The sequence below is a fragment of the Asterias amurensis genome, chromosome 3, assembly GCF_032118995.1.
Source record: "Asterias amurensis chromosome 3, ASM3211899v1".
NCBI classification, from domain to species: Eukaryota; Metazoa; Echinodermata; class Asteroidea; order Forcipulatida; family Asteriidae; genus Asterias; species Asterias amurensis.
Genome location: NC_092650.1, coordinates 24872148 through 24893791, shown reverse-complemented (window position 1 = coordinate 24893791; position 21644 = coordinate 24872148). Strand labels below are relative to the sequence as shown.

At 37.8% G+C, this 21644-nt stretch overlaps 1 protein-coding gene across 1 annotated transcript; it reads right to left on the bottom strand.

Moving 5' to 3' along the window:
- Positions 1–4211: 4211 nt before the first annotated feature.
- On the bottom strand, positions 4212–21534 carry LOC139934824 (chromodomain Y-like protein 2). The gene is made up of 8 exons (XM_071929227.1): positions 21466–21534; positions 15733–16351; positions 11918–12203; positions 10157–10283; positions 8720–8886; positions 8139–8349; positions 7384–7527; positions 4212–6147 (listed from the first exon to the last, which is right to left on the bottom strand). Exons 1-8 carry the CDS (start codon positions 21496–21498, stop codon positions 6001–6003), a joined length of 1734 nt encoding a protein of 577 aa, XP_071785328.1. The 5' UTR covers positions 21499–21534; the 3' UTR covers positions 4212–6000.
- Positions 21535–21644: the final 110 nt, after the last annotated feature.

Sequence of the window (21644 nt, the reverse complement as noted above, 5' to 3'; positions counted from 1 at the left end):
AAAATCTACTCCCCGGAAGAAGAATATGAAGGAAGACAGATTTCTAAAAAAATCTACCTGGCAAGTTGATTTTTAGAATTTTATCATTCGGTACAAAATGTGAACAAGTTTGGCCATTTGGATCGGGGTAGAGCAAGACACCCATCTCCTACACCCTAACTCACATGGGTAGACGGTTATCTTGGGCAAGCTGATTAAAGGCACTGGACTTGTTGGTAATTACTCAAAATATATTAACATAAAAACTTACTTGGTAATGATCAAACGAAGAGCCATTGATAGTATAAACATTGAAGGAAACGAATTCCTCTTAAAAGTAAAAAAGTTTCTTAGAAAGAGCCAGTTTCTCACTAAAATATCTGAAAGAACACAAATTTGTGCAACAAGGAAGTTTTTTTCTTTCATTACCTCTATGCACGACCAACTGAGAACAATTTCTGGAAGGTTTGAGATTATATTCATATGTTGGGATACACCAAGTAACAAACCAGTCTTTGACAATTTTCAAACGTGTCAAGTGCCTTTATAACCTTACAAAAAATGTAAACTTTTACACAACATTTTTGAAATTAAGCCATATCAGAGATTCAGTTGAGTAAACACATTTTTTCTTCTTTTCTTTTCATTTTTTTTTATTTTTTTTTATTTTTACAATGAACTATGTACAAAACTACATCAAGGGCAATATAAAATACTAAATATAGGTTTTTATATGTGTTAATTCAATAGGAAATTGTGATTGGTAGTATACAATTCAAAATTCGCGGTTTATTGTATTAAGTGTTTTACATTAGTAGCTTGCAGTGTCTTCATTTGTCCCGCTAGTATTGGTGAACACACCATAGAAATAAATCAGGGCCCAATTTCATAGAGCTGCTTAAGCACAAAAAGTAGCTAAGCGCAACAAAAGTATGCTTACCAGAACAGCCGTCGATTTCACCAAACTCTTCCTTACTTAGGATTTATCTTAGGACTTAAAAAGAGTTAAGTTCCGTATCCAAAGGCATACGCCACATTGAACCCATCCTAAGTTAGGACCGTTTACTCATCCTAACTCGAGATAGGATTGATCCTAGCGTTTCATGAAATCAGTTGCAGGTTTTTATAGTCAGCAAGAAAACTCATTCAGCGTTACTAGTCAATCAGACGTAACATTTCCGACTGGTATCCTGCTCATTTCTATATTCATTTGCTTCAGCAGCTCTATGAAATTTGGACACCGGTGAGTTTGCCAAAGGAATTTGCCATACATGTGAAAAATTTCTCCGCAAGAAATTTGGCGTCAAGTTCTTCTGCTTAACAGCTTTATGAAATTGGGCCCTGGCTACATGTAGTTGACTGCTTGCCATCGCTACATATAAACCAGCGATTGTTATTCCAATTTGAGTCCCACATAAATGACAATGCTTAAAGGATTTATGAACGTAGAAAGCATACCTTAAAATATTATATACTGAGGTGCTGTAGTTTTTGAGAAATTAGTTAAACAATGTCATGAAAATACATTTTTACATGCTAAAATAATTTTTGTCTCATGATCACCGAGACGAAAATTATTTTCATGACATCGTTTGGCTCATTTCTCAAATCTACTGCACCTCAGCAAGTAATATTTTCAGGGAAGCTTTCTACTATTATTATCTTTAAACTGTGTAACTGTGGACATTGTATTTTTTGTCCTAAAACAGTACAAAGACCCTTTAAAGAGAACCCATAAAATATGAAATCAGTATTAGGCTGTCCAACTAAAGACATGTCACCCTGACTAGTCATTCTTGAAAGTAATTGAAATAAGGGGCAAAAAAACCAAACTCAAGTAACAAATAGATTGACTTATTATTGTAATCACTAAAACAACATACACTTCTGTGGTAAAAATAATATATATATATATATTTTCTACATTAAAATTAACATTTCTGGAAGAAGTTAACATCATTAAAACAATGAGGGAAGGGGGGGGGGAGAGAAAAGCAGGCATTGACCCAAATTGGGATCTCCCACTAAACACAAATGAGAACAAAATAACAAAAAGAAACAATACTAAAAGAAAACCAGGAAGAACAGAAAGCATTGGGAAAATGGAAATCATCATAAACTAATAAATAAATTTTGAACACTTTTGTCAATCACATTTTGTCAAAGACTTGCTACGGACATAAAGCTTACTCAACCGAAGTAGTGAGTTACCCGCTTAAGTTCTGAACATTGTGTTTCCTGTTTTCAGCAGGACTTTCTGCTTATCAGTTTTTTTTGTCAACTGGTAGTTAACAGAAAGGCAAAATAGGAGGGGAAAGAAGGACTGAAATCTCAAAAATTAACCTCACATTTTTGGTAAAACATATCACAGTTTGATTTATGATAAGTTAATAAAAATCAATGTATATGCCGAGTTTGACTTAAGTGCTCAGAATTTTGCGCTTAGCAGAGCAATGCCACTGGACCCTGGGGCCAATTTCATAAAAGCCTTTAAGCACAAAAAAGCATTGCTTAACAGGAGGTTACCAGCCAAAATTAAATTCAGTTAAAATTGTTGCAACTCGGTCAGGAATCTTTTGGATGTACACTGTGGTATCTCACAAAAGAATTGGAATATTATAATCCTCTTCAAGGAAAGAACATTTGCATTATTTATGGCATTTATTTTAATAAGCTACAGTTAACATCTTACATTTGTACATGTGTCTGAAAGTGCAATCCTCCTTTAAAGGCAGTGGACACTATTGGTCATTACGCAAAATAATTATTATCATAAAACCTTTCTTGATGACGAGTAATGGGGAAAGGTTGACAGTATAAAACATTGTGAGAAACAGCTCCCTCTGAAGTGACGTAGTTTTCGAGGAAGAATTAATTTTCCACAAATTTGATTTTGAGACCTCAGATTTAGAATTGAGGTCTTGAAATCAAGAATCTGAAAGCACACAACTTTGTGTGACCATGATGCGACAGGGGCGTTTTTCTTTCATATATCTCCCAACTTAGACGACCGATTGCGCTCAAATTTTCACAGGTTTGTTATTTTATGCATATGTTGAGATACACCAACTGTGAAGACTAGTCTTTGACAATTACCAATAGTGTCCAGTGTCTATAAAGGTACTGGACATTATTGGAAAGACCAGTATTCGCACTTGGTGTATCCCAATATGCGTAAAATAACAAATCTGAAATTGGACTCAATTGGTCATCGAAGTTGCAAGAGAATAATAAATGCACAGATGTTGTGCTATCAGATGCATAATAAAAGGCTTCAGGCCTGAAGTCTTTTTAAGGCACTGTACACTATTGGTAATTGTCAAAGACCAGTGTTCTCACTTGGTGTATCCCATCATAAGCATAAAATAACAAGTCTGTGAAAATTTGGGATCAATTGGTCATTGAAGTTGCGAGAAAATTATGAAAGAAAAAACACCCTTGTTGGACAAATTTATGTGCTTTTAGATAGGAATAAAAGACTTCTAGCTAGAAGTATTTTATTATTATAGTGAGGAATTACCTCTTTTTTAAAAACTACATTACTTCAGAGGGAGTTGTTTCCCACAATGTTCTATACCATCAACAGCTCTCCAATGCTCATTACCAAGTCAGTTTTTAAGTTAATTTTGTTTTTAGTAATTACCAAACGTGTACCTTCCCTTTAATACTTGATAACCTCTTTCTCAAAAACTTTGTTACTTCAAGAGGGAGTTGTTTCTCACTATCAACAGCTCTCCATTGCTCTTTACCAAGTAAGGTTTTACGCGAATGTAGCTATTATGTGTCCAGTGCTTTTAAAGAAATATTTACTATTGATTGATCTCCGGAAGCGCAGTGCAAAAAGTGCCACATTGCACACTATCTCACGGTGCCACAATTATTTATAAAAAATTTACAAAAGAAGTAAGATTATACCATTCTTGCAAGGAAACAATTACGAACATTCATATCTTGATATTTTAATTGCAGAGTGTCAAATGATGACACGATTTAACCATTGTTTAATTGCCGAGTGTCAAATAATGACACGATTTAATCATGGTCTTTTAAATGTAATTAATATTTTGGGGGAGTATTTTGTGGAAGTGAAATGTGTACTTCAAACTTTCTAATACTTGTGCATACATCCACATTAAACGGAAGAACTTGTTGATGGTCATCACACGCCACAGTTTTACAGTAAGTCTGTGGTAACTGTTGTTTTTTATATAAAATTTACAAATACTGCACACATACTCTGATACTACAATGGCAAACCAAACCATAACGTACGTGACCATAATAGTTGACATCATCAAACCTTTTTGGGATGATTACTTGAAGAGATACACTATTTTAACGTGAGGTTAGAGACGTCCAGACAGGCACGACTCCGATTCTGAATTAAGTACATGAAAGGTTTGGAGCCTGAAATATTTAGGAGCGACCGGATGGACTAGAAGTAAAAAAAGAAAGAAAAGGAAATCGATTGGAACGACTCTACCGTGACTTGGTTTCAGCCATCGATCTGGTCATGAGCTGAACCTAAATGTAAATGTAAGATTAAGTTCACCTGTCTGAAACGAAAAGTGCCTGTCTGAAAAGGGTGTTAGAGACTTCAAAGTTAGAGACTTCATTAGATTGTGCGGTCAAAGTATTCAGTGCTCAACAACTATTGCACATCTGTGTCCAATATCATAGAGCTTCTGAAGTACAAAAAGGTTTTGTGTACAACATTATGCTTACTTAAATATGGTTACCTGCCAAACTACCATGTCACATGCACCATGTGCGACTGGTATCCTTCTCATTTCTGTTTAGCTGACGACTAGTGACGACTAGTGACGACTAGTGTGCTTTGTATTTGGTGCTGTTGCCTTGGTTTACTATAGCCTTCACATTTTTACAACCATGATACAATTTAGCAAGGGACCATTGCTAAATTCTACTTGTGTGAAAGGGGCGTGACTCCTTGCACAAATGTCACAGGTGGCTACTGCTGCCACGCTCATACCATTATGGGCGGCAACTCATAAACGTGTTAATGCCACGCTGTCCCAATATGCACACTACACTGTTTACAAAGAAACATTTTGTTTCTACAAAAAAAATTGTGGATTTTGATTCATTTTAAAAATGTATACGTATTTTACACACAACCTTTTGATTATTACGAGAATGAAATGTCAATTATCGACCTAATAGCACTGAGCCGACGATATATTTTTTATACAAAATGCCCATACCTTTCATTTTCAGAGAATGTACAACCTTTTTCTGAAAAGATTGTGACCATTCCAATCCTCAAGAACATACAAAATTGAAATGTCCACAAGTTTTATCAGAACTGTACATGGATGCAACTGCCTTCTAGCGCCGCTGGAGTCTTCTGGCAGTAACAACTTGCTCGATTAATGTGCTCCACAATAAACATAAACATTTAAATATTACTGGCCATATGGTAGCTTTTTATACTACCAAAATAATAACAAAGTATATTATAGTTTCAAAGTAATCTTCTAGTGAGATTTGCAGTAACATCCTTTCGATAAATATCACCGATGGAGTAACAACTCAACATTTCGATCAGTATGCTCTGATGGTCTTCAGAAGAAAGCTGTTGATTTATTAACACTAAAGTCTTTTTCAGGACCACCAGAACTCCTTAAAGGTACAGCCTTCTCATCTTGCTCAGGAGAAGAATCTTTACTGTTGTCTTCAGAATGACCGTTTTTGACGATATCCATATTTCTTTCAAACTCTTTTCAAGTTTGAAACCTCGCTGGGTAAAAAATTGTTTGCTTTCATCGAGAAGTCCACCCTCTCATCTGTTTAGGATCTTGCTAGCTTCCTGATAAAGATAACAAGCCCAGAAGCCCTTCCATTGTCTGAACTCATCTTAATACCTCCAACTTTTTAAAGCCAACTTTCTTCCACTATAAAAGATGTTGTTCAGAAGGTTTCACTCCTTTAAAATTTAACGGATGTTTGTGTTCACCATACACTCAAATTTACATTCCTTTTTCTTCAACACACTAAAATTCACGTGAGCTCTAGATGTTTCCTGATGAGCCTGTTGCACTCGGAAGTTCCCCACCTCTCCTGAAGAGCGGCGCATTCACTCTCATTGGTAAACTCCAGCTTGGATTTCAAGTGACTTCTCACGAGCGACTTTGTCATTTGGATACCCTGGGTAAGAAAACAAAATACATCATTTTACACAAGCCTGCCGACATTTGGAGTATTTTGTGCACAATTACATGCAGAGACGGGGGAAATCTTAAGAAGCAATGCTTGGAAGGACGTTTTGCTGGTCGTACTGGAAAAGGAAGGCCGAAAGCTAGACGGACTGACAACATTCGTGCACTTAAACAAGTAGCAACAACAACCGCTCTAGACAAGGAGACTTGAAAGGAGTTCATTTCTTGGACCAACACGGGGCGGTGAACGCCCTAATTGACTTACATGTATAAAAGAGAGAGAGCCAACATTTGCATCTTGCAATCAGGGAGATATTATCCAACCGCAGTCAGGGAACTAAACATAATTCTTCAATAGTGACCAAGTATAAGCCTGCTAAGAGCCTTAGATCTTCCAATTTGTCCTTTCTTGTTGTATCTCTCACTCACAATTCCTGGGGGATTGATCTTTCTCTAATGCTGGTCCTCTTCTTTGGAATAAACTTCCTCAAAACATATCTTCTTTGAGTAGTTTTAAGGAAACTCTCAAAACATGGTTGTTCACTCAAGCTTATAGCCCATAAAGTTTTGTTCCGTTTTCTATTTGGTTCTTGTAGTAGCTTTGTATTTATTATATTTTTTTCTTTCAATTAAATTTCCGATTTGCGCCATGAGCATCTTGTGTGATGGAAACCGGCGCATTATAGTATTCATACTATTATTATTAAGTATTTAAAGGATTTGGGTAGTTTTTTAAAATGTCCATAGATTTACATTAAACTTACAGGGTTTGAGGATAATGATAGTGGAAAGCTTCCCTTCAAATATTACTTACTGAGGTGCTGTAGTTTTTGAGAAATGAGTAAAACAATGTCATGAAAATACGTTTGTAAATGCTTTAAAAACAATTTGTCTCATGAGACGAGAAAATTATTTTCATGACATTGTTTTACTCATTTCCAAAAAACTACAGCACCTCAGCACGTAATATTTTCAGGAAAGCTTTCTACTATCATTATCTTCAAACTGTGTCAGTTAAGTGTAAATCAGTGGACATTGTGTTTTTTGTCCTACAAAAAGTACATACACCCTTTAATCTAAAAGACCGAAGCAATAATGGTAAAATGTCTAGCATAAGGGATACAGGTGTCAGGAGTAGGCCTCAAACCCACACTCAGCTGCTGATCAGAAACACCAGAGATTAACAGCTCATCCTCGGCACGACCCGACTTTCGTTCCTTCTTACCTTAACCGAATTCCCAGAAATGACCTTGACCCTTGGGATGACCTCTCTCATGAAGCTATTCGGCCAGAGTACCTGGGAGACCAGACCCGAGGCACATGCTTCTAAGGCAGTCATTCTCCGGCCGCTGTACAAGAGGTCGCACGCCTGAAGAAAAGCAAAGATCAAAGTCAGCCTAAAAAAATCTTTTGCTTTTAGTCACTTGATTTCATTTAAGCCATTGGACACTTTCGGTACAGAAAAAAAAAAATTCACAGATTGGCAAATAACTTACAGGGTTTACAGAAGGTAATGGTGAAAGACTTCTCTTGAAATATTATTCCATGAAATGCTTTACTTTTTGAGAAAACCTTAAAGCAATATCAATTCTCGAGATCGAGATTTACGGATTTATTTTAAACACACAAGTTTGCTTCGAAAATTCATGGTTTTCCCTTAACTGTGCGTAGTGCGTACTAACACGGTCGGCCATTTATTGGAGTCAAAAATTTGACTCCCATAAATGGCCGACTGTGTTAGTCGACGAGGTAAAAGGAAACCGTGCAATTTCGAGGCATGTTTGTGTGGATCATTGTATTCTACTTTAACAACATCTTTCTACCCATATGCATTTTATATCAAACGGTTACGAACGCTTGTCAACGACCAACTCGATCGTTCCAAGGCAACGTGTTCCTTTAAACAAAGCCAACAAATACCCTTTTCACATGAACCAAAAAAAGGTTGGGAGGGGGGTCATCATGAAGGATTTAACTCACCACTGGAAGACCCATGGCATTGGGAAAGGTGAAAGAGGAGCAGGCCTCGGGTGGCTGGCCGAGTGCTGCGTACGGAAGATGAAACTCTGCCTTGTCGCTGCTGTAGACGATGTCACACAAGGGGAGGATAGCAGCCCCAAGACCCACGGCAGTCCCATTGACGGCCGCCACAATCACTTTGGGAAAGTTGATCATGGCATTGATGAATACCCTGAATAGGTTGAAAATTAAGATGTTGTAAATAGCAATATCTTTTTTAATTTTTTTTTCATGCAAGTCGCCCAAAACAAGGCTAAAAGCCACTCTAGGTTAAGGGCTACAAGGAAGAAAACATAGACATGCAGAAACTCAGTGGAGCTGAAGGTAGGAATTTACGTTCCTCTTAAAAGATGGAAGATCATAGGATGAAGGGAAACATGCAAATTGTAGAAATGCAAAGTATACATTTTGTTTGTGTCCGTTTTGAAAACCGCTGATGTAGCAGTTATTTCAAGCTGGCATTTATATTAAATCAAGTTATAAGAAAACTTCAAATTTATTCATCGAAAAAAATAAAACACAAACACAAATCTCTTCCTGACCTGAGTGCCTCTGCCAGCTTCCGAGCCACTTTTTTCTTGTGTTCCGTTGTAACCAACATCTGAAGATCCAACCCTGAGCAGAAGACATTCCCAGACCCCGTCAGCAAGAGGACCCTCGTCTCATCCTTGGCCGATTTATCCAAGATGTCGGTCAGCTCCTGCAGAGCCTAAGAATTAGGAGAAAGAAGTGTATCCAAATATAAAATTACAAATCTGTGAAAATTTGGACTCAATTGGTCATCAGTCAAAGTTGCACGAGAAAAAAAAAAAACTATTGTTGCACAAGTTATTGTGCTTTCGTATACCTAAAAAAGGCTTCAGGCGTACAGTCTTTTAATATTTCAGTGAAATATTTCCTCTTTCTCAAAAACTATGTTAATTCAGAGGGAGACGTTTCTCACAATGTTTTATACTATCAACAGCTCTCCATTACCCAGTATATTTTCTACTAACAATTATTTTTTGTAATTACCAATAGAGTGCAGGGGTTGATTTCACAAAGGTCGTCCTAACTTGGGATTTTTTTGAAGTTATGAAAAACTTAGAGCTATTCCTAAAATAGGAGGAGTAACTTGTCGTAACTCGAGATAAGACTAATTCAAACTTTTTGCAAAATCCGCCCCTATAAGGTATAGGGCAGTGGACACTATTGGTAATTACTTAAAATAATTATAAGCATAAAACCTTACTTGGTAACGAGTAATGGGGAGAGATCTAGATGGTATAAAACATTGTGAGAAAAGGCTCCCTGTGAAATAAGGTAGTTTTTGAGAAAGAAGTTATTTTCCACGAATTTGATTTTGAGACCTCAAGAGTTAGATTTTGAGGTCTCAGAATCAAACATCTGAAAGGACACAACTTTGTGTGACAAGGGTGTTTTTTCTTTCATTATTATCTCTCTCGCAACTTCGAGGACCAATTGAGCTCAAATTTTCACAGGTTTGTTATTTTATGCAAATGCTGACAAACACCAAGTGAGAAGACTGGTCTTTGAAAATTACCATTAGTGTAAAGGGTCTTTGAAGCCATTGGACACTTTCGGAACAGAAAAAAAAAATAAAAGTTCACTGATTTACAAATAACTTAAAGGGTTTACAGAAGGTACTGGTGAAAGTTTTCTCTTGAAATATTATTCCATGAAATGCTTTACTTTTTGAGAAACATTAAAACAATTATAATTACAGATTTATTTTAAACACATGTCATTACACGGCGACACGTGCGGAAACAAGGGTGTGTTTTCCCGTTATTTTCCTCCGACTCCCATGACCGATTAAGCCTAAATTTTCACAGGTTTGTTATTTTATAAGTTGTGATACACGCAGTGTGGGCCTTTGGACAATACTGTTTACCGAAAGTGTTCAATGGCTTTAAAGAACAGTTAATATAATCCATATGAGAGAACAAAGAAGAGAGATAGAGGTCGATGACCTGTACCTTGACATTGAGGGCATTTCTGGAATGGGAGTTGGTGAAGAACCAGACCTGTGTGTACTCCGGGTATTTCCTCACACACACTTCCTTATATTTAAACAGATTGTCGCTTTGTCTCAGACTGAACCTCCTGTGGAATAATCAAGAAAGAGTAAACAAAACAAGATTGTAAACACATGGCTTGAATTTGTAGCCTTTATTGTTCATCCATTTTTAAGTAGGATTTGAATCCTTGCATGGTGGAAATACAATATGGAAAGGTTTGAGGTAACACTATGTAATGACTATCTCTAATGAGTTGGGGTGGTTCTGAAAAGAACCGTTGGTTTCAACTCTCCATTTTTGTAAAAATTTTTAATGTGTGTAGCGTCGGCTATTTTTTTATTGTCTTTTTGTGTAGCTTAACCATTTGAATGTTTTTAAACAAGCGCATTGATGCTGTTGCTTATGCGCTTTATAAATGTTGGCTATTATTTGAATTTAACACTAGACCGCGGGTCCAGTACTTTTAGTCCCAGGCCAGTAAACTCATGACCTGACAAGTCAGGTGGTCTTGTGTTTTTCAATTGAGCAATAAATCGTCAGTATTTAAAATCAGAAAATCAGGTAAAACATTTCCGTTGAGTATGAAAATATACTAACCAAATAACACAAATGACTGAGAATTCGTTTCTAGTCTAAAGGGTTCTTCAAACAAAAAATAGTTACATGCAAAACTCTGTTGAAAGCTCAGGTCATTGTAAAATAAACCCTGGTCCAGTAAACATTTTTAGGTACAAAGCCCTGCTGTCTTTTTGAGTTTCATCGAGCCCTGAAATATATTACAATAATATAATGTGTTTCACAAATAGTAAATGCATGTTAGTGCATTCAAGCTGACTCACACTATAAAAAAAAAAGCAAAAAGGAAAACAATACAAAAATTTAATTAAATAAATATGTCAAAGGTTGAAGCTCCGCTCTAATCAAGTTTCTTTGTTCAACCCAAATTAGTTAAACGAAGGAGCGAATGCTGGCATGTCGAGCTGCCTGATGGAAAAACAAGGACTAATATAAAACCAATCATTTGACGCACGGACTAATTGTCAAACTAACTGGTCCCGTAGGCCAGACACTAAAAAGGCTTAGGGCAAACCCTGCAGTTAATAGTATAAACATATTGACTGGCAATGAGGTAACTAGTGTATGTCTATTCCCCCGAGGGACTTTTGAGTGACACGAAGAAGGACCTATTTCCTAGGGAAACATGCCCCTCTTCTGGTCACTCACAGGCCCGAGGGGGAATAGTTACCTAATTACAAGGTATGCCAACCAATATGTGTTTTATAACGCACCTCAGTCTTAAATTTGAAATAAGAACAGAAATCTGGAAAAAAAAGGGAGTTTGGTAGTTGCTGGTCACGGTACACGTCAAGAGAGGGTGCTGTAACAAGGCACTATTTTCAAAGATTCCCAAAAAACGTACGCACAATCACTACACTGTATTATTAGTTTACCCCACGAGACCATGTTTCAGCCAGCCATAATACAGAACAAGCAAGCAGTGTCACTGTGTGTTATAATTATGTTTATTAGGCAATTATAACAAAAATTATACCAAAAAATAATTGTTTTTTTGACATTGACTATTTTGAATGATCTTACAAATGCATTAGTTTTCCCCAGGAATAATTCTCTGTTTTTTGTTGTCTTCTCTCCATTTGGCTTTTGACTAAAATCATAATAAAGTTTGCTTTTCTAAAAAATAAATAAATAAAGTGTTACCTCTCCCCTTCGTCCTCCTCACTGCTGAGACTCGACTGTGAAACCCGTCGCAGCAACATTTCGCCGCTAAACCTGTCCGCTACATCCCGTTGTTTCTGCTTCAGTTTGGCCCTGAGGAACTTCTCCGTGGAGAGGAGAGACTTTGGTGATGGTAGCTTGATGTGATTCCCGTTGGTGAAGTCGTGGAGCTTGATAACGGGGGTCAACAATGGGACGAACGTGAGCCTGGAGTCACCGTTTGTTGGGGTGCTGGGAGGTGTGGTTGTCGGCGATTCTACTGATTTCTCTGCAAGATACGTTTTGTAAAAGTATTTTTTACAACTCAGATGCTGTTACCTCTACTCAAGAATTAGGCAAGTCTTAAAATTAAGATCTTAAGACTAAATGAAAAGGCCGAAAGCGGTATAAGAACTCAGTATCACAACGCATAATAATTAAATTTTTCGGTTTTTAATTTAAAAATCAAAAATTTTGCTACGCAGAAATTTCTTGGCTTAGCAAGGAATGACCAATGTACCAGGCGCAGCAATTGAAACTGTATGATGTTCAGGCTGGTAACATTTGCTAAGCAAAGGTTTTTTGTGTTTACATGCTTTATAAAAAAAAGAAAAGACCCCTCACCAGGCTCAACAAAAGACGCCAATGAATGGACGATAGCAGTTCTTCGTGCGCAAAAATGCTTGCATTATAAGCTCCGATTCCCTGTAGCATTTGCGTTATGCAAATAGGCCATGGGCCCAAGCCATTTATTCTGTCAAAATGCTGCAGGGTCAGGGGTGAAGAAGGTTTGAGTTCATAATATCATAGAGAAGGTATTCATAATAAATAATTTACAATGTTCAAGTTCAAAGTTTGGTTTGGTTCCTCAAAAAAGGCGATTTTCTAAGCCCCCTTTGGAGGCAAAATTATTGGAGTTACAACCTTGTTCCCAAATATCACGAAAATGGTGCTATGGGACTTTAGTACACATAAACTCACTACCCATGGGAACGAGTGTGAGATTGTTAGTTTGTTTGTGTAACAACACAGATGTCAGACAGTGCATGCATGGAGGGAATTAATGCAGTGGGTGTTTGTCGTGTTACAAAAGAAGAATTTGAACCTGTTATTGCATTTAAAGACTTCTTGGGATAAAGTTATTGAATGTGTAAGTACATGGAAAAAGTTAGATGGTTTAGAGAAGAAAGCTGCCATGGAATTGACCTAGAAAAGAAACATTTGTACGGGTAAGACGTACATACATCATGTGTTTTTTACATATAGGTCTACCAACGTTTTACTGGAGGCAAATTGGTTATGGGTTTCAGTTGAAGGAAGATGTTATATCTATCCTCTCCAGAAACATTTATATCCAAAACCAACAAGAGAATGGAGAGGTTAGATATTCTTAAGCAAAAAGCAAAAAGTCAGCAATTTGTAGAAAATCTGTCAGACACACATTTTACAGATATTGAGCTAATCGTATTTTTGCGTGGTTTGAACTTCATTCCCAAACGGTCTACCATCCTACGCCATTCGAAACTGCTATTCAGAAAAATGACTGAGACTAAGCGTTTTAATGGCGGGGAAACAAAGGCAGAGCCTAATATAACCCTTCGTCATCAATACGGAATCTTCAATTCAAGTCATCTTTAACACATACCTAGAATCGTACATTGAAGGTACACTGGAGGAGATGTCCAAAGCAAAAATTAAAAATGTGTGACAAATTGACTAAAGCAGACGTCAAAGTCAAACAAAACAACAATTTCCATAAAACCATTTGACAAAGCCAGGGGTATTTGCATTATCAATAAATCAGACTATATACACGAGGGGACTAGGCAACTATCTGGGCCGCACTATAAGTTGGTTGACGACGATTTAACAAGTGAAATCACAGCTGCGGTCTACCAGGCCGTAACTAATCTGTTAAAAGAATGGATAATATCCAAGGAAATATTCAAGTTTCTCAACCCCCACTGCTGAAGAAGAAAAAGAAACAATTCTCCCGAACAACCCCGAAATAGTGTCCTATATGAGATAATAGAGATGATGTTCTAATCATTTGCAATGGCAACCGAAGCAGGGCGGAGGATTTCATTAGGACGCTCAACCACTTGCATCCAACATTGATATTCATCTTGAAGATATCTGAACAACAAACTACCTTTTTAAACCTCGTCCTTTACAAAGGAGAACGTTTTCAAAAAGAAGGGAAACTGGATACTCGAGTAGCTACACAAGAAGCAGACACATTCCAATATCTTGCTCGAGATTCAGCACACCCTAAATCAGTATTTGGCAGCGTTATTAAGGGTGAACCGACAAGATACAAACGTTATATGTACACTATTATTGTGTAATAACTAATGCCTTGCACAAACATATAACATGCCGGCATTAAATTGTACGTAATAATAATTATGATTTAACACAGATATGACATTTCATACGTTATGAGAAACTACAGCATCTCACTTGGAATGCTTCTAGACAAACCATACATATGGGAAACTTCATGGAAGATGCATGCTGTTCCTCACCACACCTTTCTCCCCCCCCCCCCCCCCCCGACCAATTATCCAACGCCCTTCCCTCTCTCCAGTCCAAATGTTTGTTTACAACAAAAATAAGCCTCCAATTGTTTTAGAATAGCCTGTTCCATAAAAGTGCTCTTTGTTTTACAATGATTGCGTCTTAACTATTACAGATATCTGAAACACCGGAGTATGTACCGGTTTTACTTTTTATATTTGTCTTTAGGCCTTTACATACACTAACAAAGTTGTTTGACGCACCTGTGTCTTGTGAAAATTACAAATAGAACTGTCTATGTGGCTTCACTGTCATTCCTACATGTATAATTCAAATTATGATTTCACTCTTCTTTTCCAAACACGTAGATGGCTTAGAGAATAAACTTGCCCTTTAAAATTGTGCTGGGCTAGTCAGGGCGCTAGTTCAGGTTTTCTTTCTTGTCAGCCATGACTTCTATTCGACCTTCCCTTATAATAGCTAAATCATTAAAGTGAAAAAACGCCATATTATTAAAATGTTCCATATTTATGCCAGCGGTTCCTTCTAAAAAAGTCTCTGTCAGGGAAGGGGGGGGGGCACAGACACTGGAGTAACTTCCATGATCTACATTTACCTGTACATACTGTAAAAAATAATTATGCAATTCACAAAATATTTACCCCTTCATAATATTGCAGGAGACGTGTACATTTGTAATTGTGATGTTTGAAATTTTTGGTGGGCGTGGCTAACCCAGACTAAAGGGGGCACATTATCCACCCCCCCCCCCCCATTTCTGGTTTTTCAAAGCATATAAAACTAGTTCATGTATGCCAGTTAGGGAAAACTAATGACTTTATACTCGGCTCAACAAAGTTTCTTCACAGCATGCAAAAGTTGTGCATGTAATGACTGTATTTATAGTAAATTAATGACTTTTTGCTAAAAATGCGCTATTTAACAAAAAAATGGCACCCATTTTGTAAACGGGAACTTTTCATGTTTTGTGAAATCCTTCCAAATTATAATTTCTATGCAACAGGACAACTTTTTGTATAAAGGCTGTTCATTTTAGGGTGTTTCTTACACATTTCTACAAATAAATAGCCGCCATCTTGGATTTCTCGCTTGCGAACCAGTATTTTTTTGAGAACATTGTTTTTTCTTAAAGAGGACACCATTCCCTACATTTTGATGTATAGATCTCTCCTTCACCCCTGGGGCTGCAGCATTTTCCTATTTCTAGAGGACTTTTTGCCCTTCGGCCCATGGCCTAAAAGGGGTCTACAAATAATAATGGATTTGGTTGAAGCTACCTGTAATATCTCCGTTGTCAACACGAAGGCTGTTGACTCTCCTCCTCTTCCTGTCATTATGGCCATCTCCATTCATCAAATCAGTCTTCACTGAGGTATCGTACGGCATACACGACATCGATCTAGCACGGTGAAATTTCCTCACAATAACTGGTGAGACATTCGTCTTAACCTCCGACGTTGACGATAACGAAGAAGGAGATGGTTCCAGCGGCACTATACCGTCCAGAGGTATACCATTTCCATTAAATAAATCCGTTTCGTTCTTAATTTCAATCTTAAACTCATCTTGAGGGCCTTCTCTTTTGAGTGTCATTAGTCCATCCAAGGAAGTCTTTGATTTGGATTCCTTCCGGGTCTTTTTAGAGTGTAACTTCCGTTTGGAGCGATCCTTGCTGTAAGTCTTCCCTTTCTTTGATTTATGGTGTGATGGGGACGACTTAGGGAAGAGACCCTTCTCCCGCATGATGCGATCGTTGAAGGCATCCAAGACATCTGTGCAGTTGCGAAGGTTCTCCACAGGTTCCCACGAATCATCACTGCTTCCGTAGTTTCTCCATCGGACGAGGTATTCAAGCTTCCCTCTCTTATTCCTTCGCTGTTTAATGATATGCGCCACCTGTGAAATTAACGAAAAAAAACGATTTTCAAAGCTGAGAATTTTAACCCGATCCCATGCATTGTTCTTTACTGTATGCGCGAAGCCTGGACGCTCGCGCTGTGACTGTGACATCACAAAGGATGCCTGCCCGCAATCCCAAAGTTACTACACGCTCGCGCTTTAAACTGTGACGTCACAAAAAACAAATACCCCCAACCCAGGGGTACCCCGAAATTTTCCCCAGAACGCATCTTTTTAGCAGGGTGCGGGCACCACTTGACGTGAAAACAACATGGCAGCGCCCATGCGATTTAAGCGCTATTATAGTATAGATGAGTCCAGAGACAGGAACTGGGTGTTTGGGATTCAAAGTCATTCACAGTTGTTCTGAAAGCAATAATTGTTTTTATCTTCAAGTACGCGCTAATCCTCCAATCAGATTGGCAGAATGGAGTGGTGATAAAAACCTATATTGCACGGCTAATATCACCACCATGCGTCTTGTGTGTTCTATGTCACGCGCCAAGTTTGCTTGAAGATAAATACGTTATCACACGCGCGCTCGTGGAAATACGGAAAATATAGCGCGTCTGCGTCCCATATCCAACTCGGCCTTTGGCCTCGTTGGATATGGGATTCCGTATTCCACTCGCGCTTGTGTGATAACTTGTATTATCAATATTGCAACCATGTATGCTTCATTTGTTAAAGGGCAAGGGCACCAAGGTATTTTCTTCTTGGTCAAGGGGCACCCTACAGGTATGTGGAAATTGAACATTTCTATTCAAGGGCACAAAGGCAATGACCAGGGGGCATGGAGACAATCACTGTTGTTGCCTAGAGGCAACAATGGTGCTGTGAATAATCAGGTCTGCTATTGGCAACCATAGAAAGGTGTAGCATTCTCTCATTAGTAGCGATATGCCCAGGCTGGCCAATTGCCAGCTGAAACATCTGAGGACCAGACTCCCAGAGGAATTTTTTTTAATATCGATTTATTTTATTCACAATATATCGCCGACAATAAATTGCGATATTCGATATAATCGCGATTAATTAAGTTTGACATCATCAGTCTTCAAACTCCCAGTGAAAGTTGTAGAAGAGACAGTCATAGCATAAGAGAGGTGTTCTAATGACCTATTCTTCTGGTTTTACTCCAAACCTATGGGGTGCATGATGTCTCAGCTAGGAAATACATCGTGATATTGCGATACTTAATCGATATCGCGATACATCAATATTTTGATTAAAACCAAATCGATCCGATATCGAAATCGTTTCCAAATTAGTATCGCCATATTCGATAATATCGTGATATCGCCCAAGCTTACAGAGGATCAGTCAAAATTCTCAACAATTGGTCAAGCTGGCTAGCTGAGAATTAAGCATCCCTATTTATGATTATATGAACAAAAGCTGATGGACAAGTGAAACAGCAAGCTAATTGGTCCTGCTGGTGCTGGCTAATCACTGATGAGGGATAAACTCCAAGGGTTTTTCTCTGACAAAATTTTGACACATGATGTTGGGCTAGTCTAGTTGTATCAGAGCAAAAACATACAACAGCTCTTGGTATAATGCCATGGACAACGGTCAAAGTACACATGAGGCAAAGTTGTTTGTACATGGCAACAAATACATTTTGGGATCCCACCAATAATTAATATTTAGTTTTATAATTCACTACCACTTATAAATGTGTACTGTACATGTACATGAAATAATCAATGTTAAAAGCAATGGCAGCCTTCAGTTTGATATTATATGTAATGAATGCATACTATAAAGGATTTGAGGCATTGCATGGTGAGGTATCAATGTATTTTTGGTTTGCGGTAACACCATGTGTGTATCTACTTGCCAGGTAGAGTTGTTCTTAGGGAACTGTCTTGCTTTATTCTACTGCCGCGGAGTAGATAATCGGAGGTTCATACTACTGTACACTACTGTACACAGCCAACCCTCCTACTGTCTGACCATTCACTGTCGTCCACTGTGGTGCTGAATAAAAGACAATGCCAGCCTCCATTATTATATCATGAGATGAAGGCATGTTACACAATCTACATTATAATCCATTGTGGTTTTGAATGATAAACAAACTACATGTATGGATATTTAATAATAAGAAAGCCTACACTGTGATGATGTTGTAATACATACATAAACACAGTCCAAGGTTTTAAAGGAACACGTTGCCTTGGATCGGTCGAGTTTGTCTTTGAAAAAGGGTTTGTAACCATTGTTATCATATGCATGGTTAGAAACATGTTTTAAAATTAGAATACATTGATCCACACAAACATGCCTCAAAATTGCACGGTTTTCCTTTTACATCGTCGGATAACACAGCCTGCCATTTCTGGGAGTCAAATTTTTGGCCAACCGTGTTAGTTCGCAAAGTGAAGGGAAAACCACGCAATTGAAGGCAAGTTTGTGTGGATCATTGCATTCTACTTTTAAAACATCTTTCTAATTATATGCATTTTATAACAAATGGTTACAAGGCAACGTGTTCCTTTAATTAAATTGACACAGCACCATGGTACAGCAGCCTGCACTGTGACAAATTTACCCATAACCAATTAGTGTCATGAATACTACAGCATCCTATTGGCTTTGGTATTATAATTATAGACAAATGCACACAGACCTAAAAGACTCATAGTATTGTTTCCTGTCATATCTTGAAATAGTAGACATTAGATATAGACAATGTGACCTATGTTTACATTCAAACCCCCCCTGTTGATAAAACACTGTATACCTCATGTTTCGCTGGGCAAAAAGATAAGTAGACATGGTAAGATTGCATACACTTTCTAGCTGGCTGCCAAATCATGTTATAGTTTCAGAGGTCACATCGTCTATAGTGCACTGTTTAGTTTTGGTGTGAAGACAGACAAACTTACCCAGAACCTACAAATGGTGGACGCTATAGGAGTGCACAGTTTACGTTTTAACTAATTTACCAAACAGTGTCTCGGATGCTTGGATTAATGGGTCTACCACTTATCTCAAACAGGTTTTTGACTTCCTGCAACTACTTTCCCCAGACACTGTTTTAGTTGTTTGTTTTACCGGTATGTTAAAAAAACAAGGAGTCAGTCAGACAGACAGACAGCCCTAAAAAAAAGTAATGCAATGAAATAAAGGAAGGCCACAAAATATTTAAAATGAGAATGGAATAAAAACATTTGATTGGCACAAGTGCCAGGCCTGATACTTCATCAGAGGTAATGAAGACGATTGCCTCCAGGCCCCCTGGTCATTGCCTAAGCTTGGTGCCCTTACAGTAAAAATTTCCTCATATAGGGTGTCCTTTACCAAGGAGTGGTGCCCTTGCCCTTTCAAAAACAAAGCATACAGGCTTGAAGCCCACATCGTGTGGTTCACTCGTTTCATATTTCTTCAAAAGATTACATACACAGGTGGTGATTAAAATTATTCCCCCAACATTTAGCATTACCACATGGTCAACTTCATGTACAAAAGACATGAACCATTCTTTAAGAAAGACGTCCTTGAAGCAATCTGGAGGAAATGATTCATTCATGGCAGGTTGGGGGGGGGGTAGGTGAGCATGTTCTTTCAAGAGCCTGGCTGGCCTAAAAATTCATTTGTTGCCCATGTTTTTTTGCGGCTACAAATGTACATGTAGTACACTTAGTAAGCAAGGAACTCTTAACCTTACAACATTGGCAATTGTTGCTCACTAATTTTTAAACAGAGCTTTATCTACAGACGAGTCAACCCACTGCACTGGGACACTTTTCACTTATCATTATCCATTTCCAGACAGGATTTTGAAATTATGAGACCCATTTATGTAACACCTTGTAAGGGTTTACAAGGTGCTGTGGCGCATTCAGGCTTCAACAGCCACTGCTAGGGGAGTTGCAAGAAGTGTGCGGTTTGACTACTGTACTAGAGGCGGGGAACACCACAAAAAACAAAGTCAATGACGGGAAGGTGGAGGAAAAAGAACTATGTGTTCGTTGTGTTGTGATGTCATTGCTACAGTCACTAACTAATTTTTGTATTTTATCACACACCTTATTCTATTTTCTCAACAATGAAAGTGAACACTTATAATAATAAATATGTCAAGATTGAAAAAAAAAAACAGAGGCAAAATTTCTGTATCCTGCTACCACTTTTCAATTATAATATTTATATACTAGCATTCTTTATACTATAAAAAGATAATTTAATTATAAAATATTTACTCTGAAAATGAGATATTCCTTTTGTTTTTCGGTAAAAAAAGCGGTGGCAGGATACAAAAGTTTTCAAAAAATTGAAAAGAACGCGAAGGACAAGGAGGCCACCACAAATAATTAAAAAAGTATGGATTACTTTCTGCATGGCACCACCACTTTTTCACTTATTTTTACAAAAAGGGATATCTCATTGAGGTAAATTAGATACTATATTATTTCGTATCGAATGAAAAAGTGGTGTCGCCATACGGAAACTTTTCCAAAAGTATTAATATAATAATAATATGGTAAACAGTTAAAACCGACAATATCATCATCATGTCGCACTCTTTTTATTTAGTCTTCATTCAAAACGGCGGTGCTAGCTAGCTGTCAACCGATGAATTAAATCTTTTTAAAGTAATTTTAAGACTCAGCAAAAGAGTCTGTAGACCTAGGTCTGTAATGTAATAATACTAAAAGTAATGGTAATGGATAGAATTGATAAATATAACTAGACATAACTAGACATGACTGATTATACAGTACAGTGTAACTGTAAGCATGAAACTTAGGCAGGCAAAAGCGTTACTTTAAAATCAAGTCTCGAAACTGTACCCTAACCGCTTGAACGGACGCAAATGACGCAGCGGGTACTATACACGGTCTCCCCCGCGTGCAACGGCCCCACGCTCTCCCGCGCCGGCCGCAGCTGTCACACGACACAGACGTAACATGTCCGTCGTTTATTTCCAAATCTCATCATCTCTGCCACATGTCCCTTTTTGGAGGATAAACTCGGCAGCCCCGCCACAATATACCAACACAATTTTCACCAAGAAATGAGAGCAGATGTTTTATATCAAACAGGTATAAATAATAATGTTGTTCATTGACGTAAAAGGTGTAATTTCTGTCAAAGCTCACCTCAAAGTTTTCGCTACTGTCCGAGTCCGCCATAATTATCTTTACAGTTAGTTGTTGGAGTACAAAGCTAGAGCTAGAACCCATGCAGTAGAGGAACACTTGCCGTTTATGCAATTAAACCCAGACGTGTACCAATGACACACAAATGTAAATAAATATGGGTACCCGAATATGACGTC

Bases quoted from the DNA above. Each gene is read 5' to 3' on its own strand.
- LOC139934824 (XM_071929227.1), bottom strand. From the start codon at position 21,498: ATGGCGGACTCGGACAGTAGCGAAAACTTTGAG. The intron at 16,352-21,465 runs GTGAGCTTTGAC...TTAATTTCACAG, and splicing joins ACAGTAGCGAAAACTTTGAG to GTGGCGCATATCATTAAACA. The intron at 6,148-7,383 runs GTAAGAAGGAAC...TTTCTTACCCAG, and splicing joins TTTCTGGGAATTCGGTTAAG to GGTATCCAAATGACAAAGTC.